The 19,030-nt window shown below is 42.9% G+C and overlaps 1 protein-coding gene across 4 annotated transcripts in view; it reads right to left on the bottom strand.

Moving 5' to 3' along the window:
• Positions 1-18,332, bottom strand: part of pi4kab (phosphatidylinositol 4-kinase, catalytic, alpha b) — a 347,746-nt gene extending 329,414 nt beyond the window's left edge. Inside the window, exons 1-2 of one of the 4 annotated variants that reach the window (XM_072240890.1) lie at positions 18,075-18,332; positions 2,275-2,391 (exon numbers count right to left, since the gene is read on the bottom strand). In XM_072240890.1, coding sequence (XP_072096991.1) covers positions 2,275-2,391; positions 18,075-18,170 — 213 coding nt within the window. In that variant the 5' untranslated portion in view covers positions 18,171-18,332. The remainder of the gene's footprint in view (positions 1-2,274; positions 2,392-18,074) is intronic. The other 3 variants (XM_072240891.1, XM_072240889.1, XM_072240888.1) reach the window with 3 other exon arrangements.
• Positions 18,333-19,030: the final 698 nt, after the last annotated feature.

Below are 19,030 nucleotides of genomic sequence, written 5' to 3'. Positions count from 1 at the left end.
TAGTCCTGACAAAGGGTCTCTGCCCGAAACATCGATTGTACCTCTCCCTAGAGATGCTGCCTGGCTTGCTGCGTTCACCAGCAACTTTTATGTGTGTTGCTAGCATGTGTGGCACCTTGTCAAAAGCCTTCAGAAAACCAAGTACTCAACATCCTGCTTGTTATTTCTTCAGAGAATTCCAAGAGATATATCAGGCAAGGTTTTCCCTTAAGGAAACCATGCTGACTTTGGCCTATTTTATCATGTGCCTCCAAGTACCCCAAAATCACATTCTTAATAATCAACTCCAACATCTTCCCAACGACTGAGGTCAGACTAACTGGCCTGTAATTTCCTGTCTTCTGCCTCTCTGCTTTCCTGAAGAGTGGAATGATTTTGCAATTTTCTTGTCCACTGGAACCATGCATTGATTCTTGAAAGATCAGTACTAATGCCTCCACAATCTCTTCAGCCACCTCTTTTAGAACACTGGGATGCAGATCATCTGGTCCAGGTGACTTATCTACCTTCAGATCTTTTATTTTCTCAAGCACTTTCTCCTGAGTAATGGCAATTTCACTCACTTCTACCCCTGATACTCTTGAACCTCCAGCATACTGCTAGTGTCTTCCCATGTGAAGACTGATGCAAAATATTTATTCAGTTCCTCCAGCATCATTTTCCAGTGGTCCGATATCTACTCTCACCTCTGTTTTACTCGTTATATATCTGAAGAAAATTTTAGTATCCTCTTTAATACTATCGGCTAGCTTACCTTGATATTCCATCTATCTTTTCCTTCTTTGTGACTTTTTAGTTGCCTTCTGTTGGTTTTTAAAAGCTTCCCAATCCTCTAACTTCTCACTAATTTTTGCTCTATTATATGCCCTTTCCTTGGCTTTTACATTGGCTTTGACTTCTCAGCCACAGTTGAATCATTCTCCCTTTAAAACACATCTTCCTCTCTGCGCATTCCTAATTGTTCCCAGAAATTCCAGCCATTGCTGCTCTGTCATCAAGCTAGTGTCCTCTTCCAATCAGTTTTGGCCAGCTCCTCGCTCTTACCTCTGTAATTTCCTTTACTACACTGATACAGCTGACTTTAGTTTCTCTTCTCAAATGGCAGGGTGAATTTGATCATATTATGATCGCTAAGGGTTCAGTTACCGAAAGCTCGAAAGCTCTCTAATCAAATCCGTTCATGCACAACACCCAATCCAGAATCCCTGTTGGCTCAACCACAAGCTGTTGTGAATAGCCATCTCGTTGACATTCTACAAAGCCCCCTTTTAGGGATCCAGAACCAACCTGATTTTCCCAATCTACATACACATTGAAATCCTTCATGATTATTGTAACACTATCATTTTGACATGAATTTTCTATTTCCATTTATAAGTTGTAAACCACATCTTTACTACTGTTTGTGGGTATGTATAAGAACTCCCAACAGAGCGTTTTTACCCTTGCAGTTTCTTAGCTCTACCTATAACGACTCTACATCTTCCACTCCTATGATACTTCTTTCTAATGATTTCATTTAATTTTTTACCAACAGAGCCACCCCACCCCCTCTGTTGACCTGCCTGTCCTTTTGATACAATGTGTATCCTGGGACTTTAAGCTCCCAGCTATAATCTTCTTTCAGCCATGATTCAGTGATGCCTACAACTTCATGCATGCCAACCTGTAACTGTGCTGCAAGTTCATCTACCTTATTTTGCTGCTGTGGATGCCAGGTCATCGGGTGTATTTAAGGCAGAGATTTATAGGTTCTTGACTGGACATGGCATCAGAGGTTACAGGCAAAGGCCAGGAACTGGGGTTGAGGAGGAGCAGCCATGATTGAATGGCAGAACAGACTCGATGGGCCAGATGGCCTAATTCTGCTCCTATGTCTTATGGTATACTGTGTGCATTCAAATTTAACACCTTCAGTCCCTTTTCAACTTTGCCCCTCTTTTACACTGCAACTCAACCCGTTGACTGTAATTTTGCCCTATCATCAGCCTCTCCTTGCTCGCAGTCTCACTGAACACTGCCTCTTAAACCAACTGTCCCATCCTCAGTACTATCACTCCAGTTCCCACCCTCCTGCCAAATTAGCTTACATCTTGATGAAGGGTCTCAGCACAAAATATCAACTATGTATTCATTTTCATAGATACTGCCTGACCTGCTGAGTTCCTCCAGCATTTTGCGTGTGTTGCTATAAAATACAATGTGCGACCTTTGACAACTCTAATTGAAAGGGTGCTAAGGCACTTTTGAAAGCATATTAACTAAATGTCTCACCTGAAGGTTTGATTCCGTCAAAAAAATGCCCAGTGCAATAACTGCATCTCTCCGTCGCTCATCCAGCTGGAAGTTGCCATGGAAATCCACAGGGGACATGCATAACAGCTTTTCCACCTGCAAGAGAAAGCAGATTCAATCTTCTCCATTGCAACAAACCGCACAATGCACCACAATTGTACTGACAGTCTCATATATAACATGCATAACATTCTCTGCAAACTGCTTTTCCCAAAAGCTCCCTTCTGGAAAGCACTGTAAGACCAGTAAAACAAAAACTTCAGAACATCTTAAAACTTTCTTCCCCAAGGCAGTCAATCTGTTTAACCACCCCAGTTAGCCCTCCATATACACATACACATCTCCTTCCATGACCCCTATCAGCTAAAACTGCTTTTTATAATGCTCTTTACACTGTAAATGAGATGTAGGGGATAGCACCTCTGGTGAAGGGGCTTGTCATGTCCATTCTGGGGCAGTTCACTCACCTTTGGTTCCCACTGGACACTCTCACCTGTGACTCCAAGTACCTGTTTACACGTGACAGTGGCCACATCCTGGTACACCACTTTGGTAGGCGGGCTAAACCAGGTGAGGGTAGCCGGCAGGCCTCATACCCTGGCGAGATATCCCTGTCCTGGCATGTGAAGTCAGCTCTGGCGTGCTGGTTAGATGAGATTTACAGTGAGATTCAACAGCCAGGAAGATAGTACTGCAATGCTCCATGGAGAACGAAGGGCGTGACAAGGCACAAAAGGTGTCATGGTCACCCACTGCAACCAAATAAGTCCCTAGTTTGTGAAACTTGTTCAAACCACCGGACACGGACTTCTGAGGTCGAGAGAGTGGAACTGCTCCAGTATCATGGTTCTTCCACTTTAAAAATTCTCCTACATGGGTTTCCTGTCAACAATGAACAACCACCACTACACTGTAACTACATGCAGGCACTTACTTATTTATGCATACTTTATTCAATATCTATTCAACCTGTTCATTGTAAATTTTTTAAATTATATATAATTCTTTATTTTTGTCAGACCATAAGACATAGGAGCAGAATTAGGCCATTCAGCTCATCGAGTCTGTTCCGCCATTCCATCATGGCTGATCCCAGATTCCACTCAACCCCATACACCTGCCTTCTCACCACATCTTTTGATGCCCTGACTGATCAGGAAACCATCAACTTCTGCCTTAAATAACCACACGAACTTGGCCTCCACCACAGTCTGTGGCAGAGGATTCCACCGACTTACCTCTCTCTGACTACAAAAATTCTTCCTTACCTCTCTTCTAAAGGGTCGCCCCTCACTTTTGAGGTGGTGCTCTCGAGTTCTTGATATCTTCACCATAGGAAACATCCTCTCCACATCCACCTTATCTAGTCCTTTCAACACTAGGTAGGTTTCATTCTTCTAAATTCCAGTGAGTACAGGCCCAAAGCTGCCAAACGCTTCTCATATGCTAACCCGTTCATTCCTGGAATCATCCTCATAAACCTCCTCTGGACTCTCCCCAATGACAACACATCCTTTCTATGATATAGGGCCCAAACTGTTGACAATACTCCAAGTGCAGCCTGATTAGTGTCTTATAAAGCCTCAGCATTATCTCCTTGTTTTATACTCAATTCCCCTTGAAATAAATGCCAACATGCTTTCTTTACCACAGACTTAACCTGTAAATTAACCAAGAGTCTTGCACGAGGACTCCTAGGTCGCCCTACACCTCTGATGTTTGAATCTTCTCAACATTTAGATAATACTCTGCACTATTGTACCTTTTACCAAAATGCATTATCATGCATCTCCCAACATTGTATTCCATCTGCTACTTTTTGCGCATTCTTCCAATTTATCTAAGTCCTGCTGCAATTGCATTCCCTCCTCAGCACTACCTACCCTCCAACTATCTTCACATTATTCGCAAACTTTGCCACAAAGCCATCAATTCCATTATCCAAATCACTGACGAACGACATGAAAAGTAGCAGTCCCAATACTGACTCCTGAGGAACACTACTACTCACCAGCAGCCAATCAGAAAAAGCCCCTTTTATTCCTACTCACTGCCTCCTGTCAGCCATTTCACTATCCATGTCAGTATCTCTCCTGTAATGCCAGAATTTTATCTTTTTAAGCAGCCTCACGTGCCTCAAGTACCTTCTGAAAATCCAAATAAATGACATCCACTGTCTCTCCTATGTCCACCCTGCTTGTTATTTCCTTGAAGCACTTTAACAGATTTGTCAGGCAAGATTTCCCTTTACAGAAACCATGCTATCTTTGACTTATTTTATCATTACTCTCCAAATACCTCAAAACCTCATTCTTAATAATACACTCCAATGCTTTCTCAACCACAGAAGTTAGGCTGACTGGCCTATAATTTCCTTTCTTTTGCCTCTCTCTTAGAGTGGAGTAACATTTACAATCTTCCAGCTCTCCAGGACCATGCCAGAATCAAGTGATTCTTGAAAGATCATGACCAATGCATCCGCTATCTCTTCAGCAACCTCTCTCAGGACTCTGGGCTGTAGTCCATCTGGCCCAGGTGACATCCACCTTAAGACCTTTGAGTTTGCCTAGCACTTTTCCCTTGTAATAGAAATGGCACTCACTCCTGCTCCCTGACATTCATGGACCTCTGGCACACTGCTACTGTCTACCATAGTAAAGACAGACGCAAAGTACCCATTAAATTCATCCGCCATTTCGTTGTCCCCCATTACTACCTCACCAGCATCATTTTCCAGGGGTCTAATGTCAACTCTCGCCTTCCTTTTACTCTTTATATAAATGAAACAACTTTTGGTATCCTGCTTTATATTATTGGATAGTCTGCCCTCATATTTCATCTTTTCCCTTCTTATAGCTTTTTTAGTTGCCTATTGTTGGATTTTAACTTCCCAATCATCCAACTTCCCACACACTTTTGCTACCTTATATGCCCTTTCCTTGGCTTTTATGCAGTCCTTAACTTCCTTGTCAGCTACAGTTGCCTACCCTACCATTTGAGAACTTCTTCCTCTGTGGGACATATCTATTCTACACCTTGCGAACTATTCCCAGAAACTTCAGCCATCTCTGCTCTGCCATCATCCCTGCCAGTATCCTCCTCTAATATACCTGTGGATTCTGCTGAATGTTTTTGTTTTTTTTTTGCATGTTGTGCTCTGACCAACACACCATAGCAAGTTCCAACTAGATGAAAAAGTTTTGGTAAATAAAGTTGATTCTCAATCCATTTAGCACATCTACATTTAATTCTGTCAGAGGAAAGTAGAATCCATTATCAGGGATCCCCACCACCCAGGCCATGTTCTCTTCTCACCGCTGGTGAACTCACACCATCAGGTTCAAAAACAGTTACTACCCCTCAAACATCAGGCTCTTGAACAAAGGGGAAACTACACTTATTTGCCCATCCATTGAGTTGTCCCCATAATGAATGACCTCACATTAAGGACTCTTTATCTCATGTTCTCATTATTTATTGTTATTTACCTATTTTTGCATTTGCTTAGTTTTTTGTCTTCTGCACTCTGGTTGATCTTTCATCGATCCTGTTATAGCTACTATTCTATAGATTTGTTATGTATGCCCACAGGAAAACAAACCTCAGGGTTGTATATGGTGACATGTATGTACTCTGATAATAAAAATTACTTGAACCTTGAACTTGAAATCCATAACACACTAGTAGGAAGATTGATGAACGCAAATCGAATTGTAACCGCTAAGAGGTAATGTAATAAATAGAACCATGCTATAAAATAGTTACCTCACAAGAGGTTGCCATTCTGCCTATCACAAAATATCAGAACTGTTCTCTACATCCATTCACAGGCCCTTGCTCTGTAGCTTTGCAAACTTCTTGCCACCGTATGTTCATCCAATTCTTTTTCAAAGCCCATCATGGATCCACCCTCCACTTTATTATAATTAAAACCCATGACACATTTGAATAACTTATACCAGTCATAGTCATCATCATCATTATGTGCCATGTCATATGACCTGGGCAATCATTGTCTATCCATGGTCATGATTGTTCTTGGCAAATTTTTCCACAGAAGTGGTTTCCCATTGTCTTTTTCTAGGCAGTGTCTTTACAAGACAGGTGACTCCAGCCATTATCATTACTCTTCAGAGATTGCCTGCCTGGCGTCAGTGGTCACATAACCAGGACTTATGATATGTACCAGCTGCTCATAGGACCATCCACCATCTGCTCCCATGGCTTCACGTGACCCTGACTGGGGGAACTAAGAAGGTGCTACACCTTGCCCAATTGTGACCTGCAGGCTATCAGAGGGAAGGAACATCTCACACCTCCTTTGGTAGAGACATAGCTCCACCCCACCACTTGGCCACTTCATTATAATGTTACTAAAACACACAAAACAAATATTAATAAGTATACACATTTGAGTAACCTCTACCAGTCATAATACTGGACAGAAACTGAAAGATATAGTAAACTATTGATGTAGAGGGTTTCTGGGATGTTTTCAGTACAAACAATGCAGTATCACAGCAACAACGTAATTTCAGAAGTATTTTATATTAGACATAAATTAGATTTACTCGTCTCTGCATTGAACAGAGGCTGTAGCCTGCAACTAAGGGGCTTTTGAATTAGCTGAGGACTCATTTTCATTCTAAGAGATCCATCAGCAAGAAAAGCAGTACTACAATGCTCCATGGAGAATGAAGGTCATGACAAGGAACAGAAAACATCATGGTCATCTACAGCAACCAAGGATGAACCCTGTTTGCGACGCTTGTTCATACCACTGGATTTGGATCTCTGAGAGGCTGCGAGAGTGGAACTGCTCCAGTGCCACAGCTTTTCCACTTTAACAACTCTCCGGCACAGATTTCCTGTCATCATTGGACACGATGGTAATCAGCTATGAATGCTCTTTGCTCATGTCTATTGTTTGCACAATTTGGTGTTTGATAGTCTTGTTTTATTTTAATGGATACTACTGGATTTCTTAGTTTTGTGGCTGCCTGTAAGGAGACGAATCTCAAGATTGCATACAGTATAGATACTTCAATAATAAATGTACTTTGAACTTTGACTTAATATTAGTACAGGCCAAATATTAGGTAAAAGCTATTTATACCAAGCAACCAGTATATTTTCCTTATAGCTCTGGAGATGGGCGGATCGAGGGTTGGTGTCACAGCAGGAGACCCATGTGTCATTGGGGGAGTCAGGATATCTGCTATGGGCCCAAAGACCCAGGATCTTTGCGATCTTCAGGCACAGAGCTAGAAAAATGCGACATAACGAACTTTTAACATCGTAAACCAGTGAGCTGTTTGTAATGTCTCCCTGCTCGCTGGGAAAATGGAGAGAGATTAGGGGGAGAGAGAGAGAATATGCAGTATGTCGAATGCCGGATGAAATGCGAAGTCTTTGGGGTAAATGCAAGTCTGTGTCTTTGCTATTGTTTTGTTCATGCTGAGTGCTCGGTGGTGGTACTGATGCTTCCTTTTTTTTAACCGGTGGGGGGAGGGGGGATTGTTGCTCGCTGCTGCTTACACGCGGGAGGGAGGGGAGCTGGGGAAGGGACTTTGGGGTTCTTGTGTTTATCTGTTGTTCATTCTTTGGGGCACTTCTCTGCTTTCGTGGATGTTTGAGAAGAAAAAGCATTTCAGGATGTATATTGTATACATTTCTCTGACATTAATTTGGACCTTTGAACCTTTGAATTATTCTGACGTGTAGAGATTCTGACAATGCTATCCAAACATACAATGCAGAATCAGAATCAGGTTTAATATCACCAACATACGTCGTGAAATTTGTTCACTTTACGCCAGCAGTACAATGTGATACATGATAGATGTACAAAACAACTGAATTACGTTAAGTATATATATATATATATATATATATATATATATATATATATATCAAATAGTTAAATTAACATAAATAGTGCAACAACAGAAATTTTTAAAAAGTAGTGAGGTAGTGTTCATGGGTTCAATGTCCGTTTAGAAATCCGATGGCAGAGGGGAAGAAACTGAGAGTGTGTCTTCAGCCTTCTGTATCTCCTTCCTGATGGTAGCAATGAGAAGAGGGCATGTCCTGGGTAGTGAGGGTCTTTGATGATGGATGTCACTTTTTGAGACATCGCTCCTTGAAGATGCCTTTGATACTGCAGGAGCTAGTGCCCGTGATGGAGCCGACTGAGTTTACAACTTTTTGTAACTTACTTCAATCCTGTGCCCTAGCCACCCCACCCCCATACCAGACAGTGATGCAGCCAGTCAGAATGCTCTCGTATGCACAAGTTGTTATGTTTTGTATCTTCAAAACATTAAACCAATTCAAAGGAAGACACAGGGGTCCGAAATGTGAGTCTAACTTAAGCGGGGCACACATGTATCACATGGTAGCGTAACGACGTATGCAATTCACATATTTATACATATAACCCATAACGAATTATTTATACCAACAATAATGCTCAATCAACCAATTTTTTATAAGATTACTCAAATATTACTGAACTATTCAATAGGTTTCTCCTCACATTAGTTTTATTTTATACTTGTGACTCAGTTTAAAATGGAGGCAAATCGATGCGACGGGGCTCGGGTCTGACAGTGAGGAACAAGCCAAGCTTTGACCGATTTAAGCACCAAGCCGTATTGAAAAGGTCGGGTTTGGGCCAAAAGGTTGGGTTGGGCAGGCAGTCCCAGGCCGAAGAGCATCTTGAAGTGGCAGTGCCTGAGTCCAGGAGTGATGAACGACCAGCTGTAATAGCTGATTTAAGAGGTCAGATTGAAAAGGTCACAGGGTGTCGGGGCCAGAGGTGAGGGATGGGCCACTCTTCAACTTGCTGCCCCAAGAGGTTTACTCGTCTCTGTGCTAAACTGAGGCTGTGCCTGCAATTAGCAGGTTCCTAGATTGGCTGAGACTGGCTTTGTCACTGTAGACTCTCTCATGAACATCAGTATGCAATTTGCTTCCTTTTATTGTTTGCATGATTTGTTTTTTTCTTCTGCACAGTGGGTGTTTGACAGTCATTCTTATGGGTTCTATTGGGTTTCTTTGTTTTGTGGCTGCCAGTATGATGAATCCCTTTACCTTCCCTTTTACTTTCACACTTCCCTGTGATTTGTCATATCTGTTGAACTTCCTCTGCCTCAGGACAGCAGCCAACAGAATCAAAGTTGCCAGTCATCCTCTCTTCTCTGCAAACCACCACCCGACGCCACCCCAGGTCAGAAGTAGAGATGTTCGCAGATGACTGCACAATGTTCTGCACCATTCGTGACTCCTCAGATAGTGAAGCAGTTCACACCCAAATGCAGCAAGACCTGGCTTGGGCTGACAAGTGGCAAGTAAAGGCTGATTTATACTTGTGCCGTAGCCGACGCAAGTGGGCTACGCCGTTGTGAGCATTTATACTTGTGCGTTGGTGTGTCTGCATCGCTCTGCAATTCGGGCACGTACACGCATGTGCACGTCACGTATTCGCACGTCACACATGCCCACACACCTGCCCGTGCAAGGCTTCAAGGTCATGGTAGTCCTTCTTGGGGTAAACAAGTTTAAAGCGAGCGTCTTTTTTCGTAAAAGCGAAATGTGTCCTCCATAATTTCGGAGGTCTGTAAAGCTTTATGGAAAGCATTGCAACCAGAGTTCCTTCCCTGCCCTTCAGTCACCCAATGGGAAGCTATTGCAGCGTAGGAGGAAATGCGATGCTACCAAGCTGACCAATCACAGTTGTTGCGGTCTGCACTGCCGCAACTCGTAGTTACATTTTGGGAGAGGTACACGTCAGGCTACGGCGTAGGGATCCGCGTAGGCACTGTGTAGGGTTCGCGGCTACGCTGTACCTACAGCGTCAATTTGACACACAAATATAAATCAGCCTGAACATTCGAGCCACACAAGTGCCAGGCAATGACCATCTCCAATAAGAGAGGCTCTAACCATTATCCCTTGACATTCAGTGGCATCACCATCACTATCAACATCCTGGGTGTTACCATTGACAGGAAACTGAACTGGTCTAGCCATATAAACACAGTAGCTATCAGAACAAGTCAAAGGCTAGGAATCCTGTGGCGTGTAACTCACCTCCTGACTCCCCAAAGCCTGTCCACCATCTACAAGGCTCAGGTCAGGAGTGTAATGGAATACTCGCCACTCGCCTGGATGACTGCAGCTCCATCAACACTCAAGAAGCTCGATACCATGCAGTACAAGGCAGCCCACTCGGTTAGTACTCCTTCCACAAGCATCCAAGCCCTCCACCATCGACAAACAGTTGCAGCAGTGTATACTATCTACAAGGCAGCAACTTCCAGACCCACGACCACTAACATCTATAAGGACAAGAGCAGCAGATACCTGGGAACACCACCATTGGAAATCCCCTCTAAGTCGCTCACCATTCTAAGTTAGAAACATATTGCTGTTCCTTCATTGTCACTGGGTCAAAATCATGGAATTCCCTTCCTAACAGCATTATGGGTATACCTACACCTCAGGGACTGCAGCAGTTTAAGAAGGCAGCTCATCACCACCTTCTCAAGGGCAACTAGGGATGAGTAATAAATGCTGGCTTAGCTGGTGACGCTCACATCTCGTAAATGAATAAATTTAAAAACCCACCCCACCCCTCCCCAAATCAGGCAAAATATACCAAAGCTTCAGATCCAGAACTATACAAGGAATCCAGGTATGACCTACAGGAGATGATCTTAGGAGCAAGGAAACAATTTTGATGGAGACTAGAGAAAGAATCAGATGCATGTTGTCTCGGGCAGGCTATTACTTCCTAACGTGATGAATGGCTGTGATGCTTCATGCCCAGATGAGCTCAACACCTTTTATGCATGCATCAAAAGGAAGAATAAAACTCATCTACTCGAAACCCTGCAGCATTCTATGACCCTGCAATCTCTGTCTCGGAGGCCGATGCCAGAACATCTTTCAAAGGGTGGACCCACACGTGGCCTCAGGTCCAGATGCTGTACCAGGTAGGACTCTGAAAAACTGTGCCCACCAACTGGTGGGTATGTTCAAGAACATGTTCAATCTGCTACTGCCTGGATACTGTCCAGGGACTGCTGCAGTCGGAGGTTCCAGCTACTTCAAAAGAGCAATACCAGTGCCCAGAAAGAGTAGAGTGAGCTACTTCAACAACTATCACCTGGTGGCATTCACATCTACTGTGATGGACTGCTTTCAGAGGTTGGTCATGGCTAGAATCAACTCCTGCCTAAGCAAGGACCTGAACCCACTGCAATTTGCCTATCACCACAATCGGTCTACAGCAGACACAATCTCACTGGCTCTCCACTGGGCATTGGATTATCTGAGCAATGGAAATACTTACATCAGGCTCAGCACTCAACAAAATCATTCCCTCAGTATGAATTAAAAAGATCCAAAATCTGGACCTCTGTATCTCCCTCTACAACTGGATTCTTGACTCCCTCACCAGAAGACTAGAGTCTGTGTGGATTGGAAATAACATCTCTTCCACACTGACAATCAACACTGGCGCACCTCAAGGATGTGTGTTTAGCCCACTGCTCTACTCTCTCTAAACTCACCATTGTGCGGCAAGGCACAGCACAAATGCCATCTATAAATTTACCGATGACACAACTATTGTTGAAAGACTTTCAGATGGTCACAAGGAGACACACTTGAGTAAGTTAGATCAGTTAGCTGAGTGGTGTCTCAGCAGCAACCTTACACTCAACATCAGTAAGACCAAAGAATTGTTTGTGGACTTCAGGAAGAGTAAGTCGAGAGAACACAGACCAGTTCTTATTGAGGGATCAGAAGTGGAAAGCATGAGCAAGTTCAAATTCCTGGGTGTCAATATCTCTGAGGATTTATCCTGGGTCCCACATATCGATGTAGCTACAAAGAAGGCACGACAGAAGCTATATTTCATTAGGAGTTTGAGGAGATTTGGTATGTCACCAAAAACACTTGGAAATTTCTACAGATGTACCATGGAGAGCATTCTAACTGGTTGCATCATCATCTGGTACAGAGGGGCTACTGCACAGGATCAGAAATAGCTGCAGAAAGTTATAAACTCAGTTAGCTCCATCATGGGCACCAGCCTCCCCAGCATCTTCAAAAGGCGATACCTCAAAAATCTGGCATCTAGCATTAAGAACACCCCATCACCCAGGACATACCCTCTTCTCATTGCTACCATCAAGGAGGTGGTACAGGAACCTGAAGACACACACATAATGTTTCAGGAACAGCTTCCATTAGATTTCTGAATGAATATTGAACGCATGGAACACTACCTCAGATTTTTTTTACTTCTATTTTTGTACTACTTATTTAATTTATTTTTAATGTACACTTTTTATTGTAATTTATAGTTTTATTATATATTGCAATGCACTGCTGCCGCAAAACAACACATTTCACGACGTACAGTACTGTGCAAGTCTGAGGCACATGTAAAAAAATTCTATAAAGCAAAAATACTTTCAAAAATAATGAAATGTAAAGTTTCTAAATATCAAAAAAATTACTAGAAAGAGCAGCAAACAGTTAAAAATGAAATCAAATAAACAATTGGTGTCACCACCCTTTCCCTTTAAAACTGCATCGATTCTCTCAGGTACACCGTTGTGCAGTTTTAGAAGAAAATCGGCTGGTTAGTTGTTCCAAACACTTTGGAGAACTGCAAATTTTGGCAGTCTTGCTTGCTTCTGTCTACCCAGGTAATCCCAGACAGCTTCGATGATGTTGAGATCAGGGCTCTTGGAGCTCATATCATCTGAAACCATATCAAAAATCTGGGGTGCCTAAGACTTTTGCACAGTACTATATGCCAGTAATATTGAACTGGATTCTGATTCTGAAGCTTGTAAATATGCACCACCAGGCTCAAAGATAGCCTCTCTCCTGCTATTATAAGTTTCCTGAACAGATCATAATGATGAACTTGATCTCTTCGCTTATTTTGTTACAGCATCGCACTAACCACTACGCTACCATGGCACCCCACCAATAAATTTACTTTAGATATAACACTAACACTATATTGTACATTCAGTTATTGCTTCTCCATTTCTACCACATCAACATACAAATGTTTTGGAATTATCTGTATGCATGTCATGGATAATAAAGTTTCAACTGTATCTCGGTACATATAACAAAGATCTCCCATGGCCTATAAAACACCCCCAAATAAGTCATCATCCACCTTTTTGTTTCTAAACTCCACAAACAATTCAGCGTAAAGGTCTTCGGCACTTATCTATAGCTTGGGTGCTTAAGACTTTTGCACAAAATTGTACTTGTCAACGTGGAGTGGACAGTGAGTTTGTAAATCTAGCAAAGGATGTTGGGAATGGTGAGCGTGGAACACCGCGGGAGGAGTGTGGGACAGGTGGTGCAGGTGCAGACACACCCAGCCCTGAGACAACGGGTAAGGTCATTTGATTCCTCCAAACTACTGGTTTATTGATCATTACAGAATGTCTCTCTGGTGCTTCCTGCTCCGTCCCCTCTCCCTTCCCCTTTTCCCAACCATGATTCCCTTCTCCCTGCCCCCTTCCCACTCTCAGTCCACAAAAGAGACTCAAATCAGAATCGGGTTTACCATCACTCACATATGTCATGAAATTTGTGTGTGTGTGTTTTTGTTGGCAGCAGCACAGTGCAATATATAAAATTACTACAGTACTGTGCAAAAGTCTTAGGCAACCAAGCTATATATACACGACTAAGAATTTTGCACAGTACTGTATGTATCTAACACTTTTGTACAGTACTGTATATGATGTCAATTGAAGAACTTTTAAGTATATCTTACTTCAAAAGCTCTCTAGGTTTAGAGGGTTGAGTGAAAATAATCTGGGGCAACTGTTTCTAATAGCAAAAGAGTCAGGGAATGGAAGACACCAATACAAGGAGACTAGCAGATGAGTTACTGATGTGCACTGCCTGAAAGGGACCAAAAAGTTGATGCAATCATTATATTCAAAAAGAATTGGATAAATACCCTACATGAACATTTCCAAAAATCAGAACAGTAGGATTATAAAGATAAGAGATCCTGCAGACACTGGAAATCTTGAGCATTACTTTCAAAGCGCTGGAGGACCTCAGCAGGATCTATGGAGGGGTAATAAACAGTTAATGTTTCAGGCCAAGACCATTCATCAGTTGCAGCCCTGCTGAAAGGAATGTAGGATTATCTGAATAGCTCTGCAACAGGGGTTCCCAACCTGGGTTCCATACCTCTCAGTTAATGTTAGAGGTCCATGGCATAAAAAAGTTGGGAAACCCCGCTCTACAACAAGCCGGCATAGAAAGACAAATTGTCTCCTCTACTATTATTTCCATCCAGAATGACCTAATTGTAACTTGTGCAAATCTATCATTTTATTTATTTTCTAATTTATTGAGACACAGCGTGGAATCAGCCCTTCAACCCACAGCACCCCGCAGTACCCCGATTTAACCCCAGCCTAATCATGGGTCAATTTACAATGACCAATTAACCTTTAGACTGTGGGAGGAAACCGGAGCACCCGGAGGAAACCCATGCGGTCACAGGGAGAAAGTACAAACTCCCTACAGGCAGCGGTGGGAATTGAACCCAGATCAATTACCTGTACTGTAAAGCGTTGTGCGTACCACTACATTACCGTGCAGCGCATTCTGACAGGTAAAAGAAGAAAGGGAGTTTTCGATTCAAAAGAAGTAAGTTAGACAGAATGAAAAACTGTCTTGACCTACTTGTTAATATCCCAGATTGCTTAACAATGCTTCTGAAGTGGTTAGGCAGTTAAGTTACAAAGAACAAGTTTCAATCAGAATCAGGTTTATCGTCACTGACATGTCTGAAGCAGGGTACCAAGCAGGGAAATATTAACAATTAAAAAACCCAGTCCATCATGGGCAAAGCCCACCCCATCATTGAGTATGTTTACATGAAACAGTGTCACAGAAAAGCAGAATCTATCATTAGGGACCCCCACAACCCAGGCCATGCTCTCTTCTCACTGCTGCCATCAGGAAGATAGTGCAGGAACCTCAGGACCGACACTACCAGGTTCAGGAACTGTTTATTTATTTACTTATTGAGACACAGCGCAGGATAGGTCTTTCTGGCTCTTCCAGCCACACCACCAATCAGTCCCTGATTTAACCCGAGCCTAATCATATGACAATTTACAATCACTTATTAACTTACCAGCTAGTACATCTTTAGACTGTGGGAGGAAACCCACGTGGTCACAGAAAGAATGTCCAAACACCTTACAGATAGTGGCAGGAGTTATTACCCCTCACCCATCAAGGTCTTGACCCAGTGGGGACAACTTCACTTTTTCCATCATTGAAATGTTCCCACAATCTTTCAAGGACTCTTCAACTCAAGTTTTCTATATTTATTGCTTATTTATTATTCCGTGGAAGTTTTTATGTTTTACAACATTGGACTAAATTTGTTTTTTTACACTAATCAACAGAAAAAGACTTTCATGTCAAAGTGAAAACATATCTCTACAAAGTGATCTCAAATAATTACAAATATAAAGCACAAAATAATTGATCGCATAAGTATTCACTCTTATGTTCCTGCTCCAAATTCCAGCATCTGCAGTCTCTTATAACTCCACAAACAAGTTATCCTCTTGTCCCTCCCCACTAATCTCCCTCCTGGCACTTATCACTACAAGCGCTCTAGGTGCTACACCTGCCATACATCTCCTCCCTCACCTGCAAATCTAAGAATGTTGTATATTCTGTCTGGTGCTCCTGACGTGTCTCTTCTACATTGGTGAGACTTGTTGTAAATTGGGGGATCGCTTCATCGAGCAGCCTGCACAATCCGCCAAAAGCAGAACCTCCCTGTAGGCAAACATTTTGATCCCCATTCCCGTTCTGACATGGCATCCTCTTCTACCAAGACGAGGCCACCCTCAGGGTGAAGGAGCAAAATCATATTCTGTCTGGGTAGCCTCCAACATGATGGCATGAACATCAATTTCTCCTTTCATTTAACAAAATTCACCCCCCCCCCACTTCTTCTATTCCCCACTCTGGCCCTTCATCTCTTCTCACCTTCCCATCACTTCCTCCTGGGTCCCCTCCTCCTTCCCTTTCTCCTATGGTCCACTCTCCTCTCCTATCAGATTCCTTTTTCTCCAGCCCTTTATTTTGTCTACCCACCTGACTTCATCTATCACCTTCTAGCTTGACCTCCTCCCACTTTTTTTATACAGGCATCTTCCCCCTTCCTTTCTAGTCCTAAAGAAGAGTCTGAAATGTGTATTGTTTATTCCCCTCCACTAATGCTGCCTGACCTGCTGAGTTCCTCCAGCATTTTGCGTGTTCTGCTTGTTTTAAGTTATCCACTTCACTGATGCTTAGGAAAGATTAATATGGGGCAGTACACCAGGAATACAGTAGACAGCCAGCATTTTTCTGCAGTGCGGCAATAGCCAATACCAGAAGAATCTGACTGAGTTGAGTGGAGGAAAGATATCAGAGGTAGTTTTTTTATATAACAAAGAGAGTAGTGGGTGCCAGGGGTGTTGGTAGAGGTAGACATAATAGGAACAATTTAACAACTCTTAGATAGGCACATGGAAGAGGCACGTTAACGTACTGGTTAGCACAATGCTTCCCTGTATAAGTGACCTAGGTTCAATCCTCATCACTGTCTGAAAGGAGGTTGTATTTTCTGCCCGTGAACACGTGGGGTTTCCTCTGGATGCTTCAGTTTCCTCCCAGTTGATAGGTTAACTGGTCATTGAAATTTGTCCTGTGTGGTCTCCCTAACATCCACCAGGGATATTTATCAAGAGCACTGCATTCATAGGGCCTTGGTATTATCATGGATAACATCCATCCTCTTTGACTTTCTACCAACAAGCAGGAGATTTGATGCATAAAGACAAGAATGGTCAGGATGGGAAATAGGTTCTTCCCTCAGGCCATTGGGCTTCTGAACTCTCTGCAGCATCACATTTGAAATGCCTCTGGTAATTCGTATTGTAGCCTACAATATTTAATTTATACACTTTACTTTGTTGAGCTATGCATAATTCATTAGTAGATTTAATTCTTACTTTCCTAAGCTATTGTGTGTTATATGTGAGATAATGTGAACTACTGTGCTTTACACACTGATCTGGAGAGATGTTGTCTCATTGACATTATATGTGTATACATTAGGCTAAGATTAAAAATGGGGTGATTGCTGGGCAGCGCAGTTCGAATCGCAAGGGCCTATTTTGAACTGTATCGGAATAAAATAAAATAACTTAAAAATAAAAAAGGAGGGATTTTGGGCTGTGTGAGAAGGAATGGTTAAACTGAGTGCAGAGTAGGTTCAATGTTGGGGGTGCTATGGTCCCAGGTACAGTTCAATGGGAGTAGGGAGAAGTTTAAATGGTTCGGCAGGGTCTAAACGGGCCGAAAGGTCTGTTTCTGTGTTGTACTTTTCCATGACTCAATCGGTCAGCACAAATTATGTGGGCCGAAGGACTCCATTAAACTGTCCTATTTTGTTAAAATGTGAAAGGTGGCATATCACATTAACCTGCGCCGTGATGCTAGTCTCTAGGGTCAATTTGACCCAGAGCTCGGAGACCGAAGGCAAAAGCTTGTTCTATGTATACCGGAGCCAGGGACTTGTTCCCTCCCGGCCGGGGGAAATCCCCAGGCTCCGAGAGCCGACGGGCCTCGACATACAGCCGTGGGGATTTGCCGCCTTAAAAGCCGGTGGTTAGATTTTAATAAACAACCCCGCTCACCTTCTCGATGGGAGCCGGCTTCTGCGCGGCCAGCGAGCGGGCCAGGCTGAGCACGGTGTTGAGGTAGAAGCCTCGGCCGGCCGCCTTCCCCGCCATGTTGGACGGCCCAGTCAGTCAGAGCGTCAAAGCCCGCCCACTGGCTCCGAGGAGAATTCAAACCTCAGTATGGGCCTCAGCTCCGGGAGGGAGAGTGGAAAACTCGGCCAGCCAGCTCCGGGAGGGAATGGATGGCTCGGTCAATGAGTCATCTCTGGGGGAAATTGGACAGTCCAGTTGGTCAGCTCCAGGAGAAAATGGGCGGCTCAATCAGTCTGTCAGCTCCGGTGGGAATGGACGGGCAGCCAGCTCCAGTTGAGGTTAGACGTCCCGGTTAGTCAGTCAATCAGCCGGCTCTGGGGAGAATAGTTGGCCCAGTCAGTCAGACAGTCTGCTTATGTCTTATAAATACTTATTGTTGCAACTTTGTGTAAACAAACTTTTATAGTTTTGTCATATAAAAAAAAGAGCAGAGAATGAATGGCCCAGTTAGTCATTCAGCTCTGGGAGAGAATGGACAACCCACCCACTGACACCACCCAGAGACAACATTTTAAACCTCAGCATTGGCATTATCTCTGAAGATGAATGGGGAGCAATGTCTCAGCTGGAATGGCATCTGGGTCATGGGGAACTGAGGAGTTGATCAGCAAATATGAGAGCTTAAGATATAGGAGCAGAGTGAGGAGGCCTCTGAATTGATCAGGGAATATGAGTGACTGAGGAATTGATCAGAATCAGGTTTATTATCTCCAGCATATTTCATGAAATTAATATATTTAATATTAAAATATTAATATTAAAATATTTCATGAGTACATATTATTGAAAAGGAAAAAAAGTACGAATATATATGTATATTAATTAGTTTGATTAAAAATAGTGCAAAACAGAAATAATGTATAAAAAAGGGAGGGAGT

Source organism: Mobula birostris, chromosome 22 (genome assembly GCF_030028105.1).
Source record: "Mobula birostris isolate sMobBir1 chromosome 22, sMobBir1.hap1, whole genome shotgun sequence".
NCBI lineage: Eukaryota > Metazoa > Chordata > Chondrichthyes > Myliobatiformes > Myliobatidae > Mobula > Mobula birostris.
This window is presented reverse-complemented; position numbering and strand designations above follow the sequence as displayed.